The following is a 24,353-nucleotide window of genomic DNA, read 5'->3' as shown; positions in this document are numbered from 1 at the left end:
TGACTCAAGTTCATTCTGTCAAGTCAAATGAAAAATTCTGTTGAGTTCTGGTGGCTGTTTCCAAGGTGATCCTTTACTCTGACATCCTATATTAACCTGGAAGAAAGTGAGGACTGCAGATCAGAGTTGAAAAATATGGCGTTGGAAAAGCACAGCAGGTCAGGCAGCATCCAAGGAGCAGGAGAGGCAGGCATTCCTGATGAAGGGCTTATGCCAGGAACATCAACACTCCTCCTCTGATGCTTCCTGACCCGCTGTGTTTTTCCAGCACTACACGTTTTGATCTGTCATGTATTAACCTGCCTCATTTCACATGACTAGACACTAAAAAACCTGGTTCCTGATTGGATCCACAACATTGTTTTAAGGAACTGTCTGCATTAGATTCTATGAATTCTTCCTCATGCCTCCCTCTGCTAATCTGACTATCCCAATCTATGTGAAGATTAAAGTCACACCATGTACCTTTGTTACATATCCTCATTATCTCCTGATTTATTCTCTGTATCACCATATAGCTACTATCAGGGGGCTTATAGACTCTTTAGGTGTTTGCAATTTATAATAAATATTTTACATAATTATAAGTTCTGTTACCCGAGACTGTTATAATATTATAAGACTTTAACAATTTTTTTTGCTCCTATTTAGAGGATTGATTTCTTCATGTACACCTTCAACTATACTAATAGTTCAGAAGTTTCAAAGTTCAAAATACATAGTCAAAATCAATGGGTTGCATGTTCTTATATTGGACTAAATGTTATTATTTCTGGCTTTAATTGAATTCAAGACAGAGTGCCAATGCAATGTCCTCCAAATACAACTGTTAATTAGAAGGCATTCAGGTCTCTCCTGCTTAACTTTTATATTAGAAAATACATTAGTTCAATGTCAATTTCAGTTAAACATGTAGTAACTTTTGCAGGTAAAACACAGGCATTGAATCGTCAGAATATTTGGAATGCCAAACGAGTAGTCTTCCTCACACCTCAAGTTATGATGAATGATCTTTCTCGTGAAGCTTGTCCAGCTGCTGATGTGAAGTGTTTGGTTGTTGATGAAGCTCACAAGGCACTAGGAAATCATGCTTACTGTCAGGTACAGTAACTGTTGTGCATGTGGCTTTATTTTGTGTGAGTGATGTCTTGTGAATTCTTTCATTAATTTCCTCTTCTTTTTGACTTGCAGGTTGTTCGGGAGCTGTGTAATTATACACGTCAGTTCCGTATTCTTGCTTTGACTGCAACGCCAGGTAGTGATGTAAAGGTTGGTTACTCTTGCAATCTATCTGATACGTTAAAGTTGAATGATTTTGAAGTTAATTTAATTTACTGAAATTCAAGTAATTGTAGTTCACAAAGGAATTAAATATGGAAAAATTTCAAAGCTAAAAGCTTTTGATGTCTGGAGCGTGCCCATATATTTGTTTCAGAGACCTGCAATTATTTACTGTAAATATTGAAACAAGGGCCTCTATCCATTACATGCTATTCTTTGTGTGCATATGTTTACATATCCACAAGCATATATACAAAGATCATATTCGTATTCATCTCCTTTATTACACTTATAAATTACCATTGGCTTTAAGTTTGTTGCATTGTCTGTATAAAGAAACATAGGAGCATGCATAAGTCATTCAGCCCCTTGAACTTGTTCCAACATTTTAGATCATGGTTTATCACCTACATCACTACTGTTTTGCAGTGCTATCTTCCTATCGCTTAATGCAACTAGTAATTATAAATCTTTCAATCTCTGTCCTGAATTCACTTAATGACTGAACTTTCAAAACCTTATGGCAAAGAGTTCCAAAGATTCCAGTCCTCTGAGATCAAAATTTCTCCTCTTCTTTGTAAATTGTCTTCTCGTTCTAGTCTCCTACTAGAAGAAACATTCTTTCAGCATCCAATCTATAAAGTCATCTCTGGGCCTTTCATGTTTCAATGAAATCCCAGAATTTAGAAGAAATGAGAGGTGTACAGTCCAGCCTGTCCATTTTTTTTCTCAAGTATCAATCAAGTGAATCTTGTTTAAATTGCTTCTAATGTTTTATATCCTTTCTTAGGTAAGGAGATTAAAATGGTAAATAGCACTGCAGATGTGATCTCACTAGAACCCTGTTCTGTAGCAAAATGTCTTGACTTCTATCTTGCCTTCCTCTTGCAATCAGAACCAAAATTCCATTTATGTTCCTTAGTGCTTGCTGTACGAGCATTGCAGTCTTTTGTGATTCATGTACCAGGATACCCATATTTCTCAGCAGTTCTGTTCTGCAATATGTCACTATTTAAACATGGTATTGCTTTCCCACAATTCCTGTGAAAGTGGGGAAATTCACATTTTCGGACTGAATTTAGCCAAATTTGTGCTCACTCATTTAAGCTATCAAATTTCCTTTGCAGAATTATAATATCCTCTTCAAAACTTGCTCCACGTGTTATTTTTGAATAATAGTCACACGCCATGGCAATGTATCCTTTGGTTCAACTGATTTGCGCTGACTAAACATCCCAATCTGATCTAGTCCCATTTGCCAGTATTTGGCCCATATCCATCTGTACCATTCTTATTCATATACCTACCCAGATGCCATTTTAAATATAACTGTACCTGCCTCCATCACCACCTCTGGCAACTTGTTCTGTACATCCACTACCTACTGCATAAAAAAAGTTGGGCCCTTTGGCCCCTTTTAAATCTTTCCCCTCTCACCTTAAACCTATGCCCTATAGTTTTGGGCTCCAACAGGCTCAGAAAAAGACCTTGGCTATTCACCTTGTCTATGCCCCTTATTGTACCCCTCAGTCTTTGCTCCAGGGACAAAAACCTCAGCCTATTTGACCTCTCCCTATAGCTCAAACCCACTAGTCCTGGCAACATCCTCAAATCACCCTCTCGAATTTAACAATATTCCTCCTTTCGAAAGGTGAATAATCAGCAATTTTAGCTACCATTTAATTCCTTCATCCAAATCAATGATATAAATTAAAAAATAACTGAGGTGCTAAAACTGATCCTTGTGGTACACTACTTGTTATTTCTTCTTGACCTGAAAATTATCTATTTATGCCTAGTCTTTCTTTCCTGTTAGCAAGCCAATTCTCTTTTTATGTTAATGTGTTATGCCCTACGCCGTAAGATCTTATTTTATGTAATAACCCTTGAGGCATCTTGTTGAATGCCTTTTGGAGAACAGTCCTTCTACCAATTTTACAGTCTATCTATGTTGTTTGTTACTTCCTCAAACATTAATGTTATGGTAAAGCTCCTTACTTTAATGTTCCAGCATTTTTGCTATGACCAGTTCAGCTGGCTGGCCTTTAGTTTCCAGTTTTCTATCTCATTCATCTCTGAATAGAGGAGTCACATTTGCTATTTTCCAGTCTGTATTCCCTCTCCCCTCAGCCTCCTCTGCTCCAATGTAGTAAAGTTCTAGCCTATCCAATCATTACTCATCAAATCTTCCAATCTAGGCAATGTTTTTGTGTACTTTGTAAGCCTGTTCAAGATCTTTGGAAGGAAAGATTGCAGTTGACTAGTAATTTACAAGGATTGGGGATTGAAGGATAATTTTTTTTTGAGGCTGGTTGTCAACGTGCTTTTGAAATGGATTATGTACTTTTTTTTGGAGAAGATGAGGGAGGAAAGGTATGTGGTCTATATTTTCTTTGGAATTAGGATGGTGCAGAGGTGGAAGGCATATATAGGAAATGAGTTTAGTGAATTAACTGGGTAGATGAAGTTTAGGCAAGTTTGGTCAGAGAGTCCGGGTGGACTGGCTTAGAGGAATATAGGTGCAGGAGTAGGCTATTCAGCCCCTCAAGCCTGTTCTATCATTAAGTGAGATCATGGCTGATGGCCTAATTCTGCAGACCTGTCTTTGACCCATATCCCCTAATATCTTTGCTTAACAAAATATTATCCTATTTCAGTTTTAAAGTTAACACTAATGCTGCACCCACTGCTATTTGTGGAAAAGAGTTCCAAACGTTTGCTACCCTTTGTGTAGAAGTGCTTCGTTCTGCCCTAATTTTCAGACTGTCCCCTGGTTCTATAATCTTCAACCAGTGGAAATTGTTTATCTTTATTTATTCTGTCTTTTCCCGTTAATATTTTGAAGACTTCAATCAGATTCTTCCCCCCCCCCCCCCCCCCACTTCATAAATTGTAGAGAAAATAGCTCTGATTTGTGTAGTCCTCAAACTTAACCCTGAAAGTCCAGATATCATTCTTGTAAACCTACATTGTACTCCCTCAAGGGCAGTATATCCTTCCTAACATTTGGTGTCCAGATCTACACTCAGTACTCCAAGTGGGGTTTAACCAGAATGGTGAGTAACTGAAGCATCATTTCCACATTCTTGTACTCCAGCCTTCTAGATACAAAGGCCAGCATTCCATTAGTTTTCTTGATTATTTTCTTCACTTGTTTGTGACATTTTAAAGATTTATGCACCTGAAGTCTCATTGGATATCTATTTTGTTCAACTTCATACTATCGAGAAAGTACCCTGATCTATCCTTTTTTTGGTCCTAAATGGATAACCTTACACTTATGCTGAACCAAATCTGCTGTAGTTTTGCCCATTCAGTTAGTCTATCAATGTCCCTTTGTAGTTTTAAGCTATTAGATGCATTGTCTACAATGCTGCCTAACTTTGTGTCATCAGCAAATTTGAAAATACGTCTTTGTGCCATTATCCAAGTCATTAATAACTAACGTGAATATTGTGGTCCTAACACCGATTCTTGTGGGACTTCACTGGTCACATTCTTGATTTGCATTGGGGATAAATGGCTAAATGCTAGATGAATGAAGATGCCTAAATTCTTTGCAATTGTTGGTAAGTGTCACCAATGAGAGGTTGATATTGGACCTCCAAGATTTTTTCAGAGTAGTGGGTGGACAAAAAAAATCCATTGAAACATGATACATAGCAGCTCAATTCAGTGATTGATGGCTATGCCAGTTTGTGAAGGGCATTCTGTTTGTGCTCCTTTGTAGTTGATAATTGAGACAACTGTTGGTGATGGTGTTGAGTTGATCAGGACGTCAAAGCTGGAGTGATGTTAAGTGGCTCAGCACGTTGAAAACTGCAGAGATATCTTGGCAACTGAAGGCAATTGGGAGTCTAAGACTGTAGCTGGAAGCATCTCTAAAGAAATTTATTGTTCTCTCCAACTCCACCCACCACCACCACCACCACCACCACAACCACAAAATACTCACTCTCTCTTTCACACAGTTTCTATCTCTCTCACACTCTCTCATTCAATAAAAGCAATCTGGAATTCAGAATCTAATAGTGACCATGAAGCCATTATCGATTGTCAGGAAAACTCATCTGGTTCACTAGTGTCCAACAGGAAAGGAAATCTGCCATACTTACCTGGTCTTGCCTATATGTGACTCCAGACCCACAGCAATTTGGTTGACTTTTAATACTTGAGGATGTACAATAATGGTGGCCTAGCCAGCAATGGCCACTCCTATGAAGCAATTTAGAAAAGAAAACTCTCTCTTGCTTTTTCTACTGTCTTGCTCTCTGTGTCTTTGTGTCTGTGTCTGTCTGTCTGTCTGTCTCTCTCTCTCTCTCTCTCTCGTATGGTTGAGAAGATTTGGACATCACCTGGGAGATGAAGAATGCAAGCATTTATAATTTGCTCATACTGTTCATGTAATTATTGTTTTTTTTATATAATAGGCTGTACAACAAGTCCTCTCAAACTTGATGATTTCGCATCTTGAGGTTAGGTCTGAAAATTCCTTGGACCTCCAGCCCTATTCTCACCAGAGACAGGTGGAGAAGTTTGTTGTTCCTCTGGGTACTGAGCTGATTGCTATTCAGTCTTTATACCTACAGGTATGTGTTATTTCTCTCTGGAGAATGGAGTGAAATTATTTGACGTTAGTGTAATTTTAACTGTATAGTAAAATATTGGGCTGTTTTGATTTTACAGTCCATCCTTCATCCTCTAGCAACTTTTTAATTTTCTTGCAAAAATGTTGCTTTGGCATCAATTACAGCATCGATTTGAAATAAAGCTCTTATATCCAAAAGTATTAAAGCACCAGGCACATTAAAAATGAGGTGTCAATTTGGTGTGCTACCAAACAGGGCTACTTGCCAATGTTGTTTGGCACACAACCAGTGGATCAGATCTAAGCTCTGCAGTTCTACCACATCTGGTTGTGCATGGTGGTGGATACTTAAGCAACTCATCGAAGGAGGAGGCTTCACAAATATTCCCATCTTCAGTGCTGGAAGAACCCAAAAGGTACGGCTGAAGCATTCACAGCAATCTTCAGCCAGAAGTGTACTTGGACAATCATTGTCCGCCTTCTCCTCTGGTCCCCAGCCTTACTAGTCTTCAGCCAATTCAAATCACTGCATGTAATAACAAGACATTGGTTGGAGGCACTGGATAGTGCAAAGATTATGGGCCCTGATAACATTCTGGCATTAGTACTTAAAACTTGTGCTCCAGGACTTGTTGTTCCCCTAGCCAAGCTCTTTCAGGACATTTAGAACACTGGCATCTGTCTCACAATGTGGAAAATTGACCAGGTATGACCTATACATAAAAACAGGACAAATCCTATCTGTCCAGTTATTGCCTCATCAGTCTACTCTTGCACATCAGTAAAGTGATGGAAGGTGTCATCAACAGTGCTATCAAGCAGCACCTGTTCAGCAATAACCTGTTGAATGACCATGATCATTTCTATCTAGAGGACAAGGGCAGCAGTATACCACCACCTGCAAGTTCCCCTCCAAGCCACTCACCATCCTAACCTAGAAGTATATCGCTGCTGCAAATGTGTTGCTGGTCAAAGCACAGCAGGTTAGGCAGCATCTCAGGAATAGAGAATTCGACGTTTCGAGCATAAGCCCTTCATCAGGCTTATGCTCGAAACGTCGAATTCTCTATTCCTGAGATGCTGCCTAACCTGCTGTGCTTTGACCAGCAACACATTTGCAGCTGTGATCTCCAGCATCTGCAGACCTCATTTTTTACTAGAAGTATATCGCTGTTTCTTCACTCTGACTGAGTCAAAATCCTGGAATTTCCTCCCTAAGGGCATTGTGGGTTAACCTATAGTTATTCCAGAAGGCAGCTCACCATCTTCTGAAGGGGAATTAGAAATGGCAAATAAATGCTGGCCAGTCAGTGAAGACCATGTCCCACAAATGAGTTTTAAAAAAACATGATGCTTAAGGTTAAAGTTCTCTCTCAGCTTTCTGTCCTGAGTGTTTCTATGCAGTCCAAACACAAGTCGACCCCTTTGAGCTGCTGTGCATGTCTGACTGTTCAAACAAAAATGCTCTCCAATCAGCTTGGCACTGCAAAAATAGAATGGCAGATTATATTTATAGATCTTTACTGTCTTTTCAATTAACTCTTTTCTCATCCTTATTGTACTAATGCTTTTATAATAAACTAGCTTTATTTAAAAATGGTTAATACGTACTATGGAGTTAATTTTGCTTCTGAAAAAAATATAGCAAAAACTTGTATGAAGAAGGGAAATTGTAATTTTTCAAGCTGTTATTAGTTTACATTAATTATGGTTCTGATAATATAAAAAGAATCAAATTGAAGTTCAATCAAATGAGCTAAAAATTAAGCGATTTAGTTCAGATTTGGGCAGCATTGTGATGCATACAAAGTAATGTTTCACTATAATTTTGTTTATAATGTAATACTGAAGATGCAATTTCAGAAATCGAAAAAGGTTGGACTTGCAACTGTGACAGCAAATGTCTATCACACAACTCGATTCTGTCACAAGTGAGCCTCAATCCTCACTAGCTATAAATGTAAAATTTTAACAAGTTTTCTGGATAGCTATTTGGATTGTGAATAATAGGTATTCTTTTTGCCAAAAACCTTACCTGAAATGCTACACTGATGAGATCTGTAGACCTGTCACAGCCCTTCAGCTTCCTGGTGGCATATTTACTAGCTAATCTATTTGAAAGTGACTGAAATATACTTTGAAGCTATTGAGGATATAAGCTTAACATGACATTAAACCACTTTTTGATTTCATTTCAGTTTATTTACACATTAGCATGCTTTACAGATTACATCTTTGCAATTTACATGTTTACAGCTATTTAGTTTTACTACTTAATCTTTTAATGCACAAATAGTTCAAGTATAAAACAATACGTTTCAATTTTAAATCAAGATGATCCTGTTATTACTGTTAACAAGTAAAGAAGCAAGAAATCAACTAAATACCATGACTTTTGCTTCTGGTGGAATCTTCAAAACTGGTGGATCATTAGTGTTTTAAACTAGGTTTTATTTGTCTTCATTGATATTTGGAAATATTAGTCATTTTAAAAATCAGTCCCTTTTTAAAAAAGGAAAATCATAAGTTGACTGAAACTGAAGTGGCCCTTGGAATATTGGTCCAATATTCCATGAACTGGAGCAGTTCCTACAGATTGGAGGGTGACAAATGTAACCCTGTTATTTGAAAAGGGAGGGAGAGGGAGAACAGAGAAGTAAAGTCCTAAGATCATGTGATGATATGATGGTTGATACTATGAGAGGTGCTGAGCAATCTATTTGGAGCGAATAAAATAAACAGTTTGGGGTCTTGTAGTGTCTTTTTAAAGTTGGAATAATAGAAACAGCCTGAATGGTAGGAGTCAAGCTCCCACAGACCTAGGATTTTAAGTTTTGCAGTTGTTGCTGCGATCTTGAAGCTGAATATGGAAGCTATTTTACCCTTCTGTGTTACAGCTAAAAGCTTGGCATTCTCTTCCTGCTGTTAGAATTGCATGTGAAGCCATCTATTCTACTGAATTTGCCCTTGCCAAAGGTGTGTTTATAGGATGTTACTATTTTGGAACAGTTACTATTTAGTTAGATAATTTATTATTCTGTTAAGTTTTCCAACAGAGCTGCTGTTTAATTTCTCCTTACCTTTTTTTTTGTCTTTTACATGTAGTGCATGAATAAATTGTGTTCTGCTTCATCTGATAGATTGACTAATCAAATTGCATCCAGAACTTACACTTGCCTTTAAAGTAAGAAAAAGTTAGGGTCGAGGCTATCTTATTAATATTTTTGGGGGGGGGGGGGTGGTGGGAAAGAGGGATTTGGTTTGGTGTGGTTCATACCATCAGAAATTGGGGAAATGCTAGATGTGAAAATAATGCATTTGAAAAGCATTAATGAGAATAGACAAAGCCAACATAGGTTGATAAAAGACAAATGATATTTCACAAATCAAGTTTTTGGGGATGTAAATAGAATAAATAAAGGCGAGCCAATGGATTTATTTAGATTTTCAGAAGGCATTTCAAAAAGGGGTTTGTGGGCAGCATTGAAGTATAGGCGGTAATATATTCGAGTGGTAGGCAGTGTGATTTGTGGAGAATTACATGATCAGTGCTTGGTCCTCTGCTATTTGTAGTATAGTTGTTAGAGTACAGATTTGAGATAGCCCAGGGAATCCCTTATGGACTCAGACCCGTAAGCCTCTCTCTAGGTTCGTCCTGGCGATCTTTGGAAGTCTGGAATAAAAAACCCTCTTCCGTACAGATTAGTTTACTTTTAGTCATCCCTTTGTTTCCAATAGCACCACTGTTACAACATAACACTGATACCCATAAGCTAAACTAACTAGGTTCTAATAACCTAGGAGAATAGGATACCAGCTCTTCAAGTGCCCCAGCAGGCCACTCCGATGTACTGATACAAAGTGGCTTCCTTTATGCAAAAGTTTAAAAAACATTACATGTTCTTAATTAGACAGATAACAATGAAAGACACTAATTCGTAAGGAAGAAAAGTTAGTTGACAGGTCTGTGTACACTTGACTAATCGCTCCTACAGGACCTAAGCCATTCAGGTGGGAAAAGCATACCCTGCCAAGTTAGGTGTCTGCCAGTGAGATAAGCTCCTATCGTAAAGAGGCACCAGTCTGAGCTAATTGGAGAGGTCATAATGTAAACTTACACAACTCACATGTCTGATACAATTATTTTACAAAATGGCTTCTTAGCAAGGAGGGCAAACTTTTGACCATAAAATGGATTCCTGACAGGTTATGTGAGAATCTCTTCAATGTTAGGCTTAAAATGACTTTTTTTAAAGCTAGGAGCAGACAATGAGAGAGCACTGAAATCATTCTGTACCTGAGGCTGAGATGTTACCATAAGGTTGTATTTAAACTGATTCATTAGTCTTCGAATTAAATATGCTTTCTTTTCAGGGTTGTGATTCAAATTCAAATAAGACATAAGATCTGATTAGTCTTATTCAGACTGTAAAGTCTGTTGAGTGGACTGCAAGAACAGCAAGTAAATTAAAACTTCATCAATATTACCTTTTACAGATTTGTATTTAATAACCAGTAATGGCTACTCAATATCATCATAAAGTCCTAAACTGCAATTTTAGGTGAGCACTGAGTTAATTTTCTACTGGCTCCAACAGCCTCAACACAACAAAGGTCTCTTTCTCTAGTATCCTTTTGAATTCTCAAGTCAGGGTCGTGTAACAGCAAAGTTTTTTTTCTCTCTGCATCTGCCCTGTTTGCAAGGGGAAATAAGAATCCACTATAACTGACAGCACCTGACTGTTAACTACAAAGGTTTTGATATTAGAGTTTTGTTTCAGGGTCAGAATCAAACACAGTCATTAATTTCACAAGGGAATGGCTGTGAATGTTATCACTTGGTATCGTGGTCACACAGATTCACTGATGCTAAGGCGAATGTTCTTAATTGCCTTACAGCATCCTGTTATCACTTGGTGAGCCCAGATGTCCCTATCTTCTGCATTCCTTGAGTTCCCCTCTTTTTCTGAGCCTTCCTGCCTGCCTGTGTAAATTGTGTTCTATAATTCAGCATTACGTTTTAGTCTAATGTTTAAAGGCAAGTGTTAAGGCTATAGACTTTCTCATATATAGACGACTGGGGATGAGGAAACTGGAGTTTCCTGATTACTCAAGACTGGTTGGGGTTGGGAGGAGGCTGCAAAGAAAGAGTTAGACAAGTTGAATGGGCAGACACGTGGCAGATGCAGTACAATGTTGCCAAATGCTAAGTTATACACTTTGATGTGAAAAACAGAATATTATTTAAATTATATATTGTAAAGTGTGGATATGCAAAGGGATCTGGGTGTCCTTGAGGAACGAGCAATTAGGAAAACAAATAGTATTTAGCTTTCATTGCAAGAGGAATTGAGTTCAGAAGTAGGCATGTTTACTGCAGTCATATAGGATTATGGTGAGACCATACCTACAGTATTTTGTGCTGTTTTACTCTCCCTATTTATAAGAATATACTGGTCATAGATGGAATGCAAAGGAAGTTCACTCAGCTGATACTCGGAATGGCAGGCTGTAAGAGGAAAAACTCTTTCAATCGGACCTGTATTTGCTAGATTTTAGAAACTGGGAAGGGGATCTGATTACAATAAATGATTTCAGAAGTACAGGGCACATTAGATGGAGGGAGGATGTTTTCCCTGATTGGGAAGTCTAGAACCAGGGGATATGATCTCAAGAAATGGTGGGGGGGGGTAAGACTGTTTAGAACTGAGATGAGGAAACTTTTTTGAGTCAAAAGCTGATAAATCTGTTGAATTCTCTACCACGGAAATCTGAATATATTCACATAATGACGGTCAAATCTTTAGATTTAAAAGCATCAAGGAGGAATATAGCATTATGATGGAGGATCAGCCATGATCAGACTGAGTGGCACAACATGTTCAAAGTACTAAATGGTCTACTGTTGCTCCTAGTTTCAATGCTTACCCAAGTGAATGATTTTATAAAAATGCATCTAGTGATAATAGATGATGTGCAAAACAGCAAATGCTGCTGACTTTTGTGCAAGAAAGCTAAAGGTTATTTTCTTTTAAAGACTTCTATAGTTTGACCTTGAAAGGCAGTTATATACACATTTATTTTGCTAAAAACCTTGAATAAAATTTAAATGATATCTATTTTCTTTTTACAGCCACCTACAGTGAAATGCATAGAATAGTCGTTAAATTGTTGACTAATCTATAACTTTGAGATTTAAACTGAGAATCACTTTAGTTTTTTTTTGAAACAGTTTTCTTCTGCTCTTAATCCAAATGATAAAGTACATTTTTCAATTTGTTTTATTCAAAATAACAAGTTTTCATAATTAGGAACAATTTACAATTAATCATAGTTTAATCACGATAGCTTGGTATTATTTTGCTCACGGTACATACAGCAGTAGCTTACCTGACCTGACTGATGCCACTTTGGAGTGACGTCTGCCTCTCTGACTTGAGGCTGTTTCCAACTTCCTGGCTTTTGACTGTTTGAAGCTTTCAAAATGCACTAGATTCAATTTGCCTGTTAGGACTGCCACACCAAATGGCATTCACCACATCCCCACAGGAGCCATCGAGACACTATGAAACATAACAGCATTCCCAGTCACTCCCTTATATTGGCCCAGTCTGACCTTGGCAGGCCTCTATTCTGTGGACTGCTGGGCACTGTCATGTGACAGTTTCCACACTTTTTCCCACAAAGTTGTAGGGTCCCTTGGCATACTGTGGCATACAACCAACAGAATGACAGTGGACAGCCACAAACTCCATCTGAACTACCCAGTTATTGCCTGTTACCCCACTGCCCATACAAAAATCCAGCAATCCCTTACACTTCCCAACCAACTGCATGCCACAATCTGATGGATGACCTCTTGTGCTGGCCAGCCATGTATAAAGAGAGAGAAGGAAATAGTAGCAAACCCAGATGCAATTGATATCCTGCTAGGCAGCAGGAGGACCAGGGAAGCCAGCCAGGAGCCCCAGCCTGTTGAACAATGTGCTGAGAAGATCCTGTTGGTGGTGCCGGCCAGCAAGAAGGGTGTTGCAGATCCCTTTTTAAAAAAAAAGCCAACTGACAGCATGATTGTCAGGAATACAACCATGACTTTGAGAGGACACCCTGTAATTAATTATAAGTCTTCAGCGAAGTTTTGTCCGCAACTGACTAGATTTATTTAGTACAGTATCAATCTGATCATTTTAATGGTATGTTTTTCATGTTCAATTTTGAGTTTTTATCAGTGTGAGTTTACGCTCATGCTAGCACATTAATTTCACATTTTCACAAAATTAGTCACTGTCCAAGGTCTGTGCTCCATACCAGACATTTTTTATTTACTCAAGGGCTATGAAGAAACCAAATTTCGTTGTGTCGATTTGGAGCAGCAGGATTGTTATAAACAGCAACGATGAAGGTATCATGCAGGAACTGCTCAGAAGTGTCTAGGTGCTGTCCTAATTGGTTAATCTGTTGGAGAATTGACTCTTCAGTGGTGTTGCCGTTAAAGGGTCTGCACAAGCAGAAAATGATGAACAATTAGGATTCTTGTTTACTTTTCTGATGAATTTCAAAGTTTGACACCTCTTTTTAAAGCACCAGAATGCATTATGATTTTCCCAGATAGTTACTAAGTTTTGTTTGAATGCCTATTGTAATGAATTACAATTCCATGTCTTTTTGTACATGTTGATCTATTTACTATATTAAAAATTTTGACAGCTTTAAAGAAATGAGAAACTCCAATGTCGTGCTGTTCTAATCAAAAAGCCCACATTAAAATGAGTGTTTCCTGACCTGTTGGCCAGGGATTGTGAGAAATGATATTGCAGTTGAGTTCCAAGGCAGTAATGACTGCCATGGAATTCAAACTTATTGTGGGTGTGGCCTTGTGGTCTTTTTGTTTCTTTATTCATTCACAGCATGAGTGGTGCTGGCTCGGCCAGCATTTATTACCCATCCCTAATTGCCCAGAGGGCAGTTAAGAGTCAACCACTTTGCTGTGGGTCTGGTGTCACATACACACCAGACCTGGTGTGAAAGGTAGTTTCCTTCCTTAAAGGACATTAGTGAGCCAGATGGGTTTTTCTGACTATCAACAATAGATTCATGGTCATCGTTAGACTTTTAATTTCAGCTTTTTAAAAAAAATTGAATTCAACTTCTGCCATCTCCTGTGGCAGGGTTCATACCCATCCCCAGAACATTATCTATGCCTCTGGATTAACACTCCAGTCATAGCCTAATGGTGTTATCTCCTACCCCAACCAAGCAGTGAAATAGGATCAGGGCTCTCTTGTGGTGCAGTGGTAGTGTCCCCACTCCTGGACCGAGAGACCTGAGTTCAAGACCCACCTGCTACAGCGGTGTGTAATAACAGGTGGTTTAAGAAAAATAGGGTAATGCTAGGTGATTGTCTGCGAAACCTTATCTTAAGTGTGTTATCTATTAGGCACCAGTTATAACTGTAGGTGCTGTTAATGTAATTTGTTCTTTTCCAACCCCTAAATATCAGGTAAGCCAAATGATCTTTCAACTGTACTTATTACTCTGACCACCCTAAACTATTAGCTGATGACATGATTGTTGCCCTTGTTGGAGAAATGTCATTTTTCCACTCACCCATCCTCCTTGCTGTGTTGGAAATTGAACCTGCACTTACTGCCCCAAACACCATTAAAACCAAAATCAAGAGCCAGTTATTGGGGATTAGACTAAGTAGGTGAGGGAAGAGAAGTGTCCTTTTGAGTTACTGCTCCAGCCTAATTAATTTCTCAGGCTTTTGTGTTCCTCTGCCCCAACCTACTTTCTTCCTCTGGAAGGTGGAAAGATGCAGAGCTTGTTTGATGTTTCCTCATTTGACTTTGATACTTGAAGCTTTGTTTCTGGGCTGTATCCATAAACACCCCATTGTCCAGCTTAAAAATGGCAATGTTGGGGCACAGTAATTTCATGGTTATGCAACTGGAACAGCAAAGCATACTTGGAGTTCAGATCTCACTATGCCAAACTGTAAAATTGAATTCAGGAAATCTGAGCCTGTTTTTAAAAATTGATTATTAAAATTATCACATTGTTGTAAAAACACACTAGTTCGCTAATCCCTACCACATCAAGTCTGTAGTCCTAATTTACTGCCTTCTGAAATGGCCCAGCAACCCACTTGGATACATAAACCATTTTTCATTATCTTCCTGGGATAACTGTTCAGAATCTGAACAAAAACATTGAGAACAAAAAATATTGGAAAGGATGGAGAATTGTGAATGGCTTGTCAGAAAAGCATGTTTTAAATGAGAAAAGAAGAATTTGATATATGCAGTAGTTAATCAAGTTGCAGTGTTACCAGATAACCTTATAGTCTTGAACACTTTTGTATTTCAACATGTAGTAAATGGATTTTAAAGACTTATCTTAGAAGTGGTGTTATTTCATGACAAAACATAACCCCAGAATCTGAGCAATTACTTGGGTAAATGGCAAATTATTTGAGTGAGTTCGTCCCTCGTCAACAAATCACTTTGAGTTGTGACTTTTCTATTTGATACTATCTATAGTATTAACAGAATGATTGTTTCAAATTAACAATTCAGTTTATTGTTTAAAAATATTCAGTAGTTTAAAAAGCTATTCAGTTAGCTGCAATATTATCAATAAGTTGGGTTGTTCAATGTCTGCTTTTTGTTGTTTAGATTTTTTGGCTTATTTCTGCTTGGGTCTTGTTTAATTTGCCTTCTGCAAGACCTTTCCAAAATGGCAATGCTACCATAGACTTAATCACTTTATCATATTCTGTCATGTAATTCTGAAACTGTGTTCCTTACCAAATTTGAGGGGGGGTTTGGCTGTTTGCACAAGTCTGAGCTTGTTGACACCAAGGAGAATGTACATTAGCAGCAATATCTCTCAAGGATAGTTACTAGTTAAAAAGAAGTTAATGCAATTTTAATAAAACAGTATATCATGTGACAAAATCTGCTACACAATAGGATCTTTGTTTGACATCAATGCACCAATGATTTGCCAACTGTTCATTTGCACTACTAATAATTATTGACAACATGTGCACAATATTAAGCTGATTATGTAAAACAAGTTCTATTTTGTTTAGGCTGTGCATGCAGACATCTAGAAATATGTGCTTTGTCAGTGATACATGTGCAGTCAGCAAACATAATGTAACAACTAGAAGCAGGAGTAGGAGTAGGAATTTAACCCCTTGAGTTCTTCTGTCACTCAATACAATCATGGCTGAGCTCACCTCTGCTTCATCTCCACTCTCATACCCACTAACCATAATCCTTCAACACATTAATAATGAAAAAATCTGTCTGTCTATCTCCTCAAATTTAATCAGTGTCTTCAAATCTACTGCATTCTGGAGTAGAGAATTCCACAGATCCTTGATCCTTTGAGAGAAGTAATTTCTCCTTCCCTGATTTAAATCTGCTACCCCTTATTCTAAAACTTGGCTTTCATTCTAGATTCCCACACCAAGAAGAAACATCCTTTCTATGTCTCAGTCAATCCCCTTTCGCATATTTTATATCTCAGTTAGATCTCTCCTCATTCCTTAAATCTCTAGCGGGTATAGGCCTAATGTGCTCAATCTCTCTTCATCAAACAAATATCTTCCCTCTGGAATTAATCTTATAAACCTCCTCTGAACTCTCAATTCAACCTGTAGGCAATAGCCCAGGTGTGGTTTCACCCAATGCCTGTACACTTGCAGCAATATTTCCTTATTTATGTAATCTTCATTTAGCCAATCATTAATGCATTGGTGTCATCAAATAGATCCTTTCCACAAGTCTCATCATTTAAAATGGGCTAACTGTTTATGTCCCCGAACTTTGTTTAATTTTGTATTATGCAATTTACCTAGTGTATACAGTGTGAGCAGGCCACTCCTCTATTGCAATTTCAGCATCAAAAGGTTGAGGTGTCTGATTTTGAAATTGCGCTGGCAGGTAGTAAGCTATGGTTACTTCAGGCTGGAGCTCTGTTCTGGTCTGGTTGGTGTGCACGATGGTAACGACAGGCAGTGTCATTCCTAGGAAGAGACCTGCAGAAACAAGGTAAACCAGTAGATTATTGGGCCCAAATGCAATGCATAACTACATGGCAGAAGATTATTGTGTTAGCCATCATTCAAAAAAAAAGTAATGAAAAACTGATTATTTTTTGATTTTTTTTTACTTGGGAAATTTGAAAAAGTTTGTCTTGGCTTTTTAGCAGCCACTTAACAGCACAGATAAAAGTAATTGCTAATATAGTCTGCAAACTCATTACAAATACTGTTTATGAAACGTGCATTATTCAACAGTGCATGTTTAAAGTTTTTCTCAGTTATGCAAAGAACAATAGTAAAGAAATAGAATACTTTTTAAGTCTTCCACAGATCTGTTTACAGTTTCTTAACTGAATAATGCATTGAAGACAGTAGTGTAATTGATTTAGTTTGAAATTTATTAATCCAAGTAATCTACGACATATCTAGTTGTTCTGGAGGTTACACAGATGGAGGGCAGTTAATCAAAATAACCACAGCAAATAACAATATGAGAGCATCATGTTCTTCCATTGAGCATTGTGAATTTACATTAGTATTATTCTTCTGCAGCATGAATTTTTGTTTTTGAAAGTCACCTGCTGAGTTTTGTTGGCAGATGTATTTCATTAATTTCATAAATCCGAGGCATGTGCTCTGCTCATAGCTTGATTCATTCTGTTTTACACAAGCCCATTTTGCTTTCTCATATTGACGTTTTTCATAAAGTAGTTCTTCAGCCTGTAAATGAAAAAATAGAACACAAATATAAATTGTTTACTGCCAACCATGATAACTTTGGTTTGAACAAATAGGGATGTAAAAATGGTTTGCGTCTTATGTTGTGGTTTACCAAAATGTTAGAAACTTTCAAAACAACTTGCACGTTATTTTAACACCGCATTACCAATTTAATATATTGAAACAATCACTAAGTTGTCCTGCCATCACTAAATGTAGAGCCTTGCTTGGATTCCTTTTTGTGTTATTATTTGTACAGTAAACTATCTTATCTGACACTCTACCAACAAGACTTCTCTTCTAATTGGAATTCCTGATATTCTCCTCATGCAAATTGTCACTTTACCAACAAGGTATCACTCAGAAGTTATTTATAACCCAGGTTACCTTGGAATGGGGAAAGCTTTTGAATAGAAGTATTGATGGTCCTTATTTGTCCAATTAGTGAATTATGAATTTCATGTTTTTACAGAAAAATATCACATATACTTTTAGTTCATCAATCTTGGACACATTACTATATTTTATAGTCTTTGTACAGTGTAATTTTTCTTCTAGCTCAACCATACAATTCAAGTAACTATTCCATTGTATTACCTGTCTCTTCTAACCATCAATAGAGGTTTATTCTATCTCACCTAGCATGATGATGACACGTCAGGATGAAGATTTTAAAAAAAAGTTCTCAACCTTCAAACAAAATGCTAACCCCTTTATAAATGTACTTCATCATTTATTACCTTCCTTTTATGACCTGTAGTCTTAAATGGAACCAGTTCCCTGTCATGAGATCGGTTATTTCTTGACATCTGTTGAATTGGTTCAGCCATGTCTGAGAGATGAGAACAAATAATGGTTTAAACATGACTACTTTGGCTATAAAACTTTGAATCTAATTGCAGCCTCAACTCCTCTTTCCTGCAGGGTTGATTCCTTGATTCCTTTTAAGATTAAAAATCTGCCCAGCTTGGTCTTTAATATATTCATAGCCGAGCCTCCGCTGTTCTCGAGGGTTAACAATTCCAAAGATTAATGACAGATAGAATTCTTTTCACTTGCTTCAACGGAAGATCAGTTATTTTGAAACTGAACCCTCTAGTTCTGGATTCTCCATGCCAGGAAACATCCCTTCAGCATCTATTTTGTCAAAACATTCAAAATTCAGTATATTTCAATAAGATCACTTCTTCCAAACTAACTTTAGCAAAGAGGAGATAGTGAGGACTGCAGGTACTGCAGAGTCAGAGTCATGAAATATGGTGCTGGAAAAAGCAGGTCGGGCAGCATCTGAAGAGCAAGGGAGTTAATATTTTGGGCATAACCCTTCATCAGGACACTTGACATAAGCAAAAGCTAACCTATCCTTAACTTAGCTGAAAATTTGTTGCTGGAAAAGCATAGCAGGTAAGGCAGCATCCAAGGAGCAGGAGAATCGACGTTTCGGGCATGAGCCCTTCTTCAGGTCCTGGAGAAGGGCTCATGCCCAAAACGTCGATTCTCCTGCTCCTTGGATGCTGCCTGACCTGCTGCACTTTTCCAGCAACACATTTTCAGCTCTGATCTCCAGCATCTGCAGTCCTCACTTCCTCCTATCCTTAACTTAGTCCATCCCAGTTCTACACTGGCACCTCTACATCATACCTTCATAAGGATATTATCCCTTCCTCATAAGAAAATAGTTTTATTACAGGAATCAACCTAGTGAACCTTCTCTGAACTTCCTCTAAAGTAATAAATCTCTTGTTAAATAAAGAGACCAGGATTGTACATTGTGCAGTTATGGTCTTATCAGCACCCTGAACTGGTAGCAAGGCTTCCTGATTTTAACACTCCAAATGCCCAACCTCAACACCTTTGCAATGAATGCCATATTCTGTTTAATTCTATTTACGTGCTCCACTTCTGAATGCTAACTTTTGCTAATTAATGTATCAGGACACCCAATAGTCTTTCCCTTTTTTAAATAATTTGTTTTTCTCCTCTTCTACCAATCAATCTTTCAAACTTGCTCTATTGTTTGCAAGATTGTCGAGAGAGGGAGCTGTCGTTTACTAAAGAAGTTGAAGCAGTTGTCAAGAGGAAGAAGGCGGCTTATGTGAGGATGAGGCGTGAAGGCTCAGTTAGGGAGCTTCAGAGTTATAAGTTAGCCAGAAAAGATCTAAAGAGGGCTAAGAAGAGCCAGGAGGGGACATGAGAAGTTGGCAGATAGGATCAAGGAAAATCCTAAGGCCTTCTATAGGTATGTCAGGAATAAAAGAATGACTAAAGTAAGATTAGGGCCAATCACGAATAGTAGTGGAGAGTTGTGTGTGGAATCTGAGGACGTAAGGGAACTGCTTAATGAATACTTTTCATCAGTATTCACATCAGGAAAGGGCAATGTTAGTGAGAATATGGAGATACAGGCCACAAGATTAGATGTGATTGAGGGTGACAAAGAGGAGTTTTTAGCAATTTTGGAAGATCTGAAAATAGATAAGACCCCTGAGCTGGATGGGATTTATCCTCTGATTCTCTGGGAAAGCCAGGGAGGAGATTGCAGAGCCTTTGGCTTTGATCTTTGTCGTCATTGTCAACATGAGTAGTGCCAGAACACTGGCAAATGTTGTTCCCTTGTTTAAGAAGGGGAGTCAGGACAACCATGGTAATTTATAGATCAGTGAGCCTTACTTTGGTTGTGGGTGTTGGAAAAGGTTATAAGAGATAGGATCTATAATCATCTGGAAAGGAAGAATTTGATTGGGGATAGTCAACATGGTAGGTCGTGCTTCACTAATTGAGTTCTTCGATAAGGTGACAAAACAGTTTGAAGGTAAAGCAGTTGATGTGGTGTATGTGGACTTCGATAGGCGTTTGATAAGGTTCCACATGGTAGGATATTGCACAAAATACGGAGTTTCGAGATTGAAGGTGACTTATCGGTTTGGATTAGAAATTGGCTCGCTGAAAGAAGATAGAGGGTGGTGATTGATGGGAAATGTTCATCCTGGAGCTCAGTTACCGCAAGGATCTGTTTTGAGGCCACTGCGGTTTGTCATTTTTATAAATTCTGGATGTGGGCATAGAAGGATGGGTTATAAATTTGTGGATGACACTAAGGTAGGTAGGTTTGTGGATAGTGCCGAAGGATGCTGTGGGTTACACAGTGACATAGATAAGATGCAGAGCTGGACTGAGAAGTGGCACATGAAGTTTAATGTGGAGAAGTATGAGGTAGTTCACTTCAGAAGAAGTAACAGGAATGCAGAGTACTGGGCTCATGGTAAAATTCTTGGCAGTGTGGATGAACAGAGAGATCTGTGTCCTAGTGCATAAATTCCTGCAAGTTGCCACCCAGGTTGATAGGGTCATTAAAAAGGATAAGGTGTGTTGGTGTTTTTTGGTAGGGGGAATTTAGTTTCAGATCCAAGAGTCCTGCTTCAGCTGTACAAGACACTGGTAAGGCTGCACCTGGAGTACTGCACACAGTTCTGGTCACTGCATTATAGGAAGGACGTGGAACCTTTGGAAAGGGTTCAGAGGATATTTACTAGGATATTGTCTGGTATGGAAGGAAGGCCATACGATGAAAGGGTGAGGGAACTGAGGCTGTTTTTGCTGGAGAGAAGGTTGAGAGGTGACTTATTTGAGACATATAAGATAATGAGAGGATTAGATAGGATGGACTATGAGAGCCTTTTTTCTTGGATGGTGAAGGCTAACATGAGAGGATGTAGATTTAAATTGAGGTGTGTTAGATTTAGAACAGATATTAGGAGTAGTTTTTTCACTCCGTAGTAGGGGTGTGAAACAGCCTGCCTGCAACAATAGTAGACTCGCTGATGTTAAGGGCATTTAAATGGGCATTGGACATACATATAGATAATGATGAAACGGTGTATTTTGGTTGGGCATGAGATTATTTTCACAGGCTGATACAACATCGAGGGCCGAAGGTCCTGTACTGCGTTGTAAGTACTGCGTTGTAATGGTCTATGTTCTATTATGACTTTTCTTCTGCCTTATTATCATATACCTTCCATGCTGTTTGAAAATCTCAGTTTCATTACTGATAATTTGAGAGAGAATAAAAGGAACCTGGTCAAGGGTGGGATACAAAAAATGAAGACTTAGGAGTGACAAACACATCAAAAAAATTCACTCAAGGTATTGATGAAGAATTAGGGGAACTGTTGCAAATTGTCTCTTCAAATTCAGAGAATGGTGGAAGTACCGTAAGTGGATATGTTTATTGTTTAAAACATCTCCACAGCTATCCCCTGGTTCTTTGGCCAGTTATCTTAAATCTCTATTCTCTTGTTACTGATTCCTTTCTTCCCAAAGTTGGAAATATTTTCCTCTCTTTTGTTATCAAAAATTCTCAAATTTTAAAAAAACTATTAAATGTCCTCTTCCTTTTGTATTCTAAGGAAAAAAAACTCCCTCTTCTCATAGAATCCCTACAGTGTGGAAACAATCCATTCAGCCCAACCAGTCCACACAGCATCCCACCAGACCTGGGTTTAAAATCCTGCCATGTCAGATTGTGGAATTTTAAATCCAGAAAAATCTGGGATTTTAAAAAAATCTAGAATAGTCTAATGATGAACATGAATCCTTTTGTAAGGGGAAAAAATCTAATTCATTCATCTACTTTATGGAAGAAACTATCATCATTACCTGGTTTGGCCGACAGCAGTGTTGTTGACTCTTAACTGCCCTCTGGGCAATAACTGCTGGCCTAGACAGTGATGTATTCATTCAGAGAATACAAAACATTAAGTACAGGACTACTTTGAAACTCCACTAATAAATATATCTTAATCATCTGCTGAAGTTGATCCTACGCTGTTGTACAAAAACAGTTTGTAGAGCATAAGGAAACAGTTGATAGTTATAGCAGTTTGATTTGCTGTTAAATTGGAAGAATTTATGTTCTCCCAAAAAATTATGTATGAATATAAAGTTTTGTATAGATGGTGGTAATAGGATAATTTCATATGAACCTTTATTGTTTGGCAGCAAAAAATGTATGAAAATTCTTTATGTATATTTTACCCAATCTCTAAAGCCAGTTTGAGATGATTAGCTTATTTTTACAATCAGGTAAAATAATGAAAAGTGCATTTTCATCACTTACAAAACCAGGGGAAAAGGAAATCCGATTGGTTTATTGAGGTGCATCGTTCCACTTTCCTGTGCTAATAGCTTTAATTTTTATGAACCATGTGGTGACATTTTCTTTCCTTATGTGGATTGGTTGGGCAAATACTGTTTCAATGCTGACTGTTAAACAGACTAGGATTTGTTTTTTGATATTCTATTGATTGCTTTTATAAAATCTGATGTCATAAACAGTTGTCACAATTTTTTTGTGTTGCAAAATCTGACTGCTTCCCTTCATTTCTTGCTGGTTTTATTTTTTAACAAAACAATTCACAGAACTATCATAGCAACATTTTTCTATTTTTAACCTAAATTGTTGGATCTGGTGTACGTTCTGGGCAGGAAAAAGCGATGGAGAGAATTGAACTCGAGTTTTAATTTTGCACAGAATTAATATAATGACTTCATGCCTTTTTAAATGAGTCGAGATCTTTCTTTAATTGGTCAGTAAGTTCTAATTTAAATCGAACGCGTTTTTTTCAATCTGGGCAAGAAAATAACCGAACAACAATCAAGCAAGGGGATTTTGTTAATTGTGTGAAACAATTAACCATAAAATATTACAGACCTGAAATAAACTGTGTGAACAATTACATAAGTATGCTTTATGGTTAACTCTCAGATGGGGCTTGAGAGGAGAGAGGCATTTCAACTTAAACTAGATTTAAGGGTTTGGATAACTCCTTTTTTTTCTCTATCGATTTCCACAGTAATATCTGATTAGTTATTGATATATTCGGAAACTACTCGTGTCAGCTTGCGTGTCTTACCTCTTGGCACAACCACCTGATGCCCACGGCCGATGTTTTGCCAGTACCCGAGGAGATGGTCCTCTTCTTGCTCAATCTCATGTTCGCTGTTGTCATTATTGCCGTTGTCACTACTTGCCAAATCCAAGTTCTCGTCTTCCGTCACTGAGTTTAGGTCTTCCAAACTGAGCAGAAACCGTCCCGCCCCATCACTACTACCAAACCTGCATCCCTGACGCTCCATCTGTGCAATCCTGTACCTTTTTGGATAGAAAAATGTGATCGAGCAGACTTGAAAGCGTTTGGGTACTAAGTGCTTCTTTTAAAAATAATGTGTATCAACGTTGAAACGCGTGGACAGTTGTACATTACAGATTAAATCTTGGCGTGTTTCGATTGCTTACCTGATTGACACGTACACGCGCGGGTTGTGATCCAAATGAGGATTTTTGTTGTAGACTCATTTACCCCAGAAGTGGTGCGCACTCCCAGCTGTTTTCGTCATGAGGCCGAGCTTGCAGAGGCGAATCGCTTCAAAGAACAAGAGGGATTAAAATCAGTGTCGCTAGGGTGGGAGGGAGCCGAATACGCGAAATGAAAGCAGGTTCGCGAGAGCACCCGGACAGACAGCAAAACAATGTGAAGGACGATAAAGATCAGTGCTTCCCAAATTAAATCAATTTGGTCCTTCTTGCCCGTTCATGAGGTGCGGTGGGCGGGGAAATTGTCAACTGTTGACGATGTAAAAAATGAGGTCTGCAGATGCTGGAGATCACAGCTGCAAATGTGTTGCTGGTCAAAGCACAGCAGGTTA

At 38.2% G+C, this 24,353-nt stretch overlaps 2 protein-coding genes across 4 annotated transcripts in view; one reads left to right on the top strand and one right to left on the bottom strand.

The window, feature by feature from the left end:
* The window catches only part of fancm (FA complementation group M), a 185,051-nt gene that overhangs the window by 13,713 nt on the left and 146,985 nt on the right, over positions 1-24,353 (top strand). For all 3 annotated transcript variants that reach the window (XM_060829295.1, XM_060829294.1, XM_060829296.1), the window contains exons 2-4: positions 929-1,101; positions 1,192-1,269; positions 5,712-5,870. In XM_060829295.1, coding sequence (XP_060685278.1) covers positions 929-1,101; positions 1,192-1,269; positions 5,712-5,870 — 410 coding nt within the window. The remainder of the gene's footprint in view (positions 1-928; positions 1,102-1,191; positions 1,270-5,711; positions 5,871-24,353) is intronic.
* soul3 (heme-binding protein soul3) lies at positions 13,196-23,783 on the bottom strand. The gene is made up of 5 exons (XM_060828512.1): positions 23,561-23,783; positions 18,386-18,477; positions 17,504-17,645; positions 16,736-16,919; positions 13,196-13,367 (listed from the first exon to the last, which is right to left on the bottom strand). The coding sequence occupies exons 1-5, from the start codon at positions 23,781-23,783 to the stop codon at positions 13,196-13,198; spliced, it is 813 nt and encodes a 270-aa protein (XP_060684495.1).

Source organism: Hemiscyllium ocellatum, chromosome 8 (assembly GCF_020745735.1).
Source record: "Hemiscyllium ocellatum isolate sHemOce1 chromosome 8, sHemOce1.pat.X.cur, whole genome shotgun sequence".
Classification (NCBI taxonomy): domain Eukaryota; kingdom Metazoa; phylum Chordata; class Chondrichthyes; order Orectolobiformes; family Hemiscylliidae; genus Hemiscyllium; species Hemiscyllium ocellatum.
The sequence above is the reverse complement of the archived record's forward strand: the minus strand, read 5'-3'. Positions and strand labels throughout refer to the sequence as shown.

Excerpts from the sequence above, each read along its gene's own strand:
- soul3 (XM_060828512.1), bottom strand. The coding sequence starts at position 23,783 with ATGGAGCGTCAGGGATGCAGGTTTGGTAGTAGTGATGGGGCGGGACGG. Across the intron at positions 17,646-18,385 it reads CTACAGGTCATAAAAGGAAG|GCTGAAGAACTACTTTATGA; the intron begins GTAATAAATGAT and ends TTTCATTTACAG. Across the intron at positions 16,920-17,503 it reads CTGCCAACAAAACTCAGCAG|GTCTCTTCCTAGGAATGACA; the intron begins GTGACTTTCAAA and ends TTGTTTCTGCAG.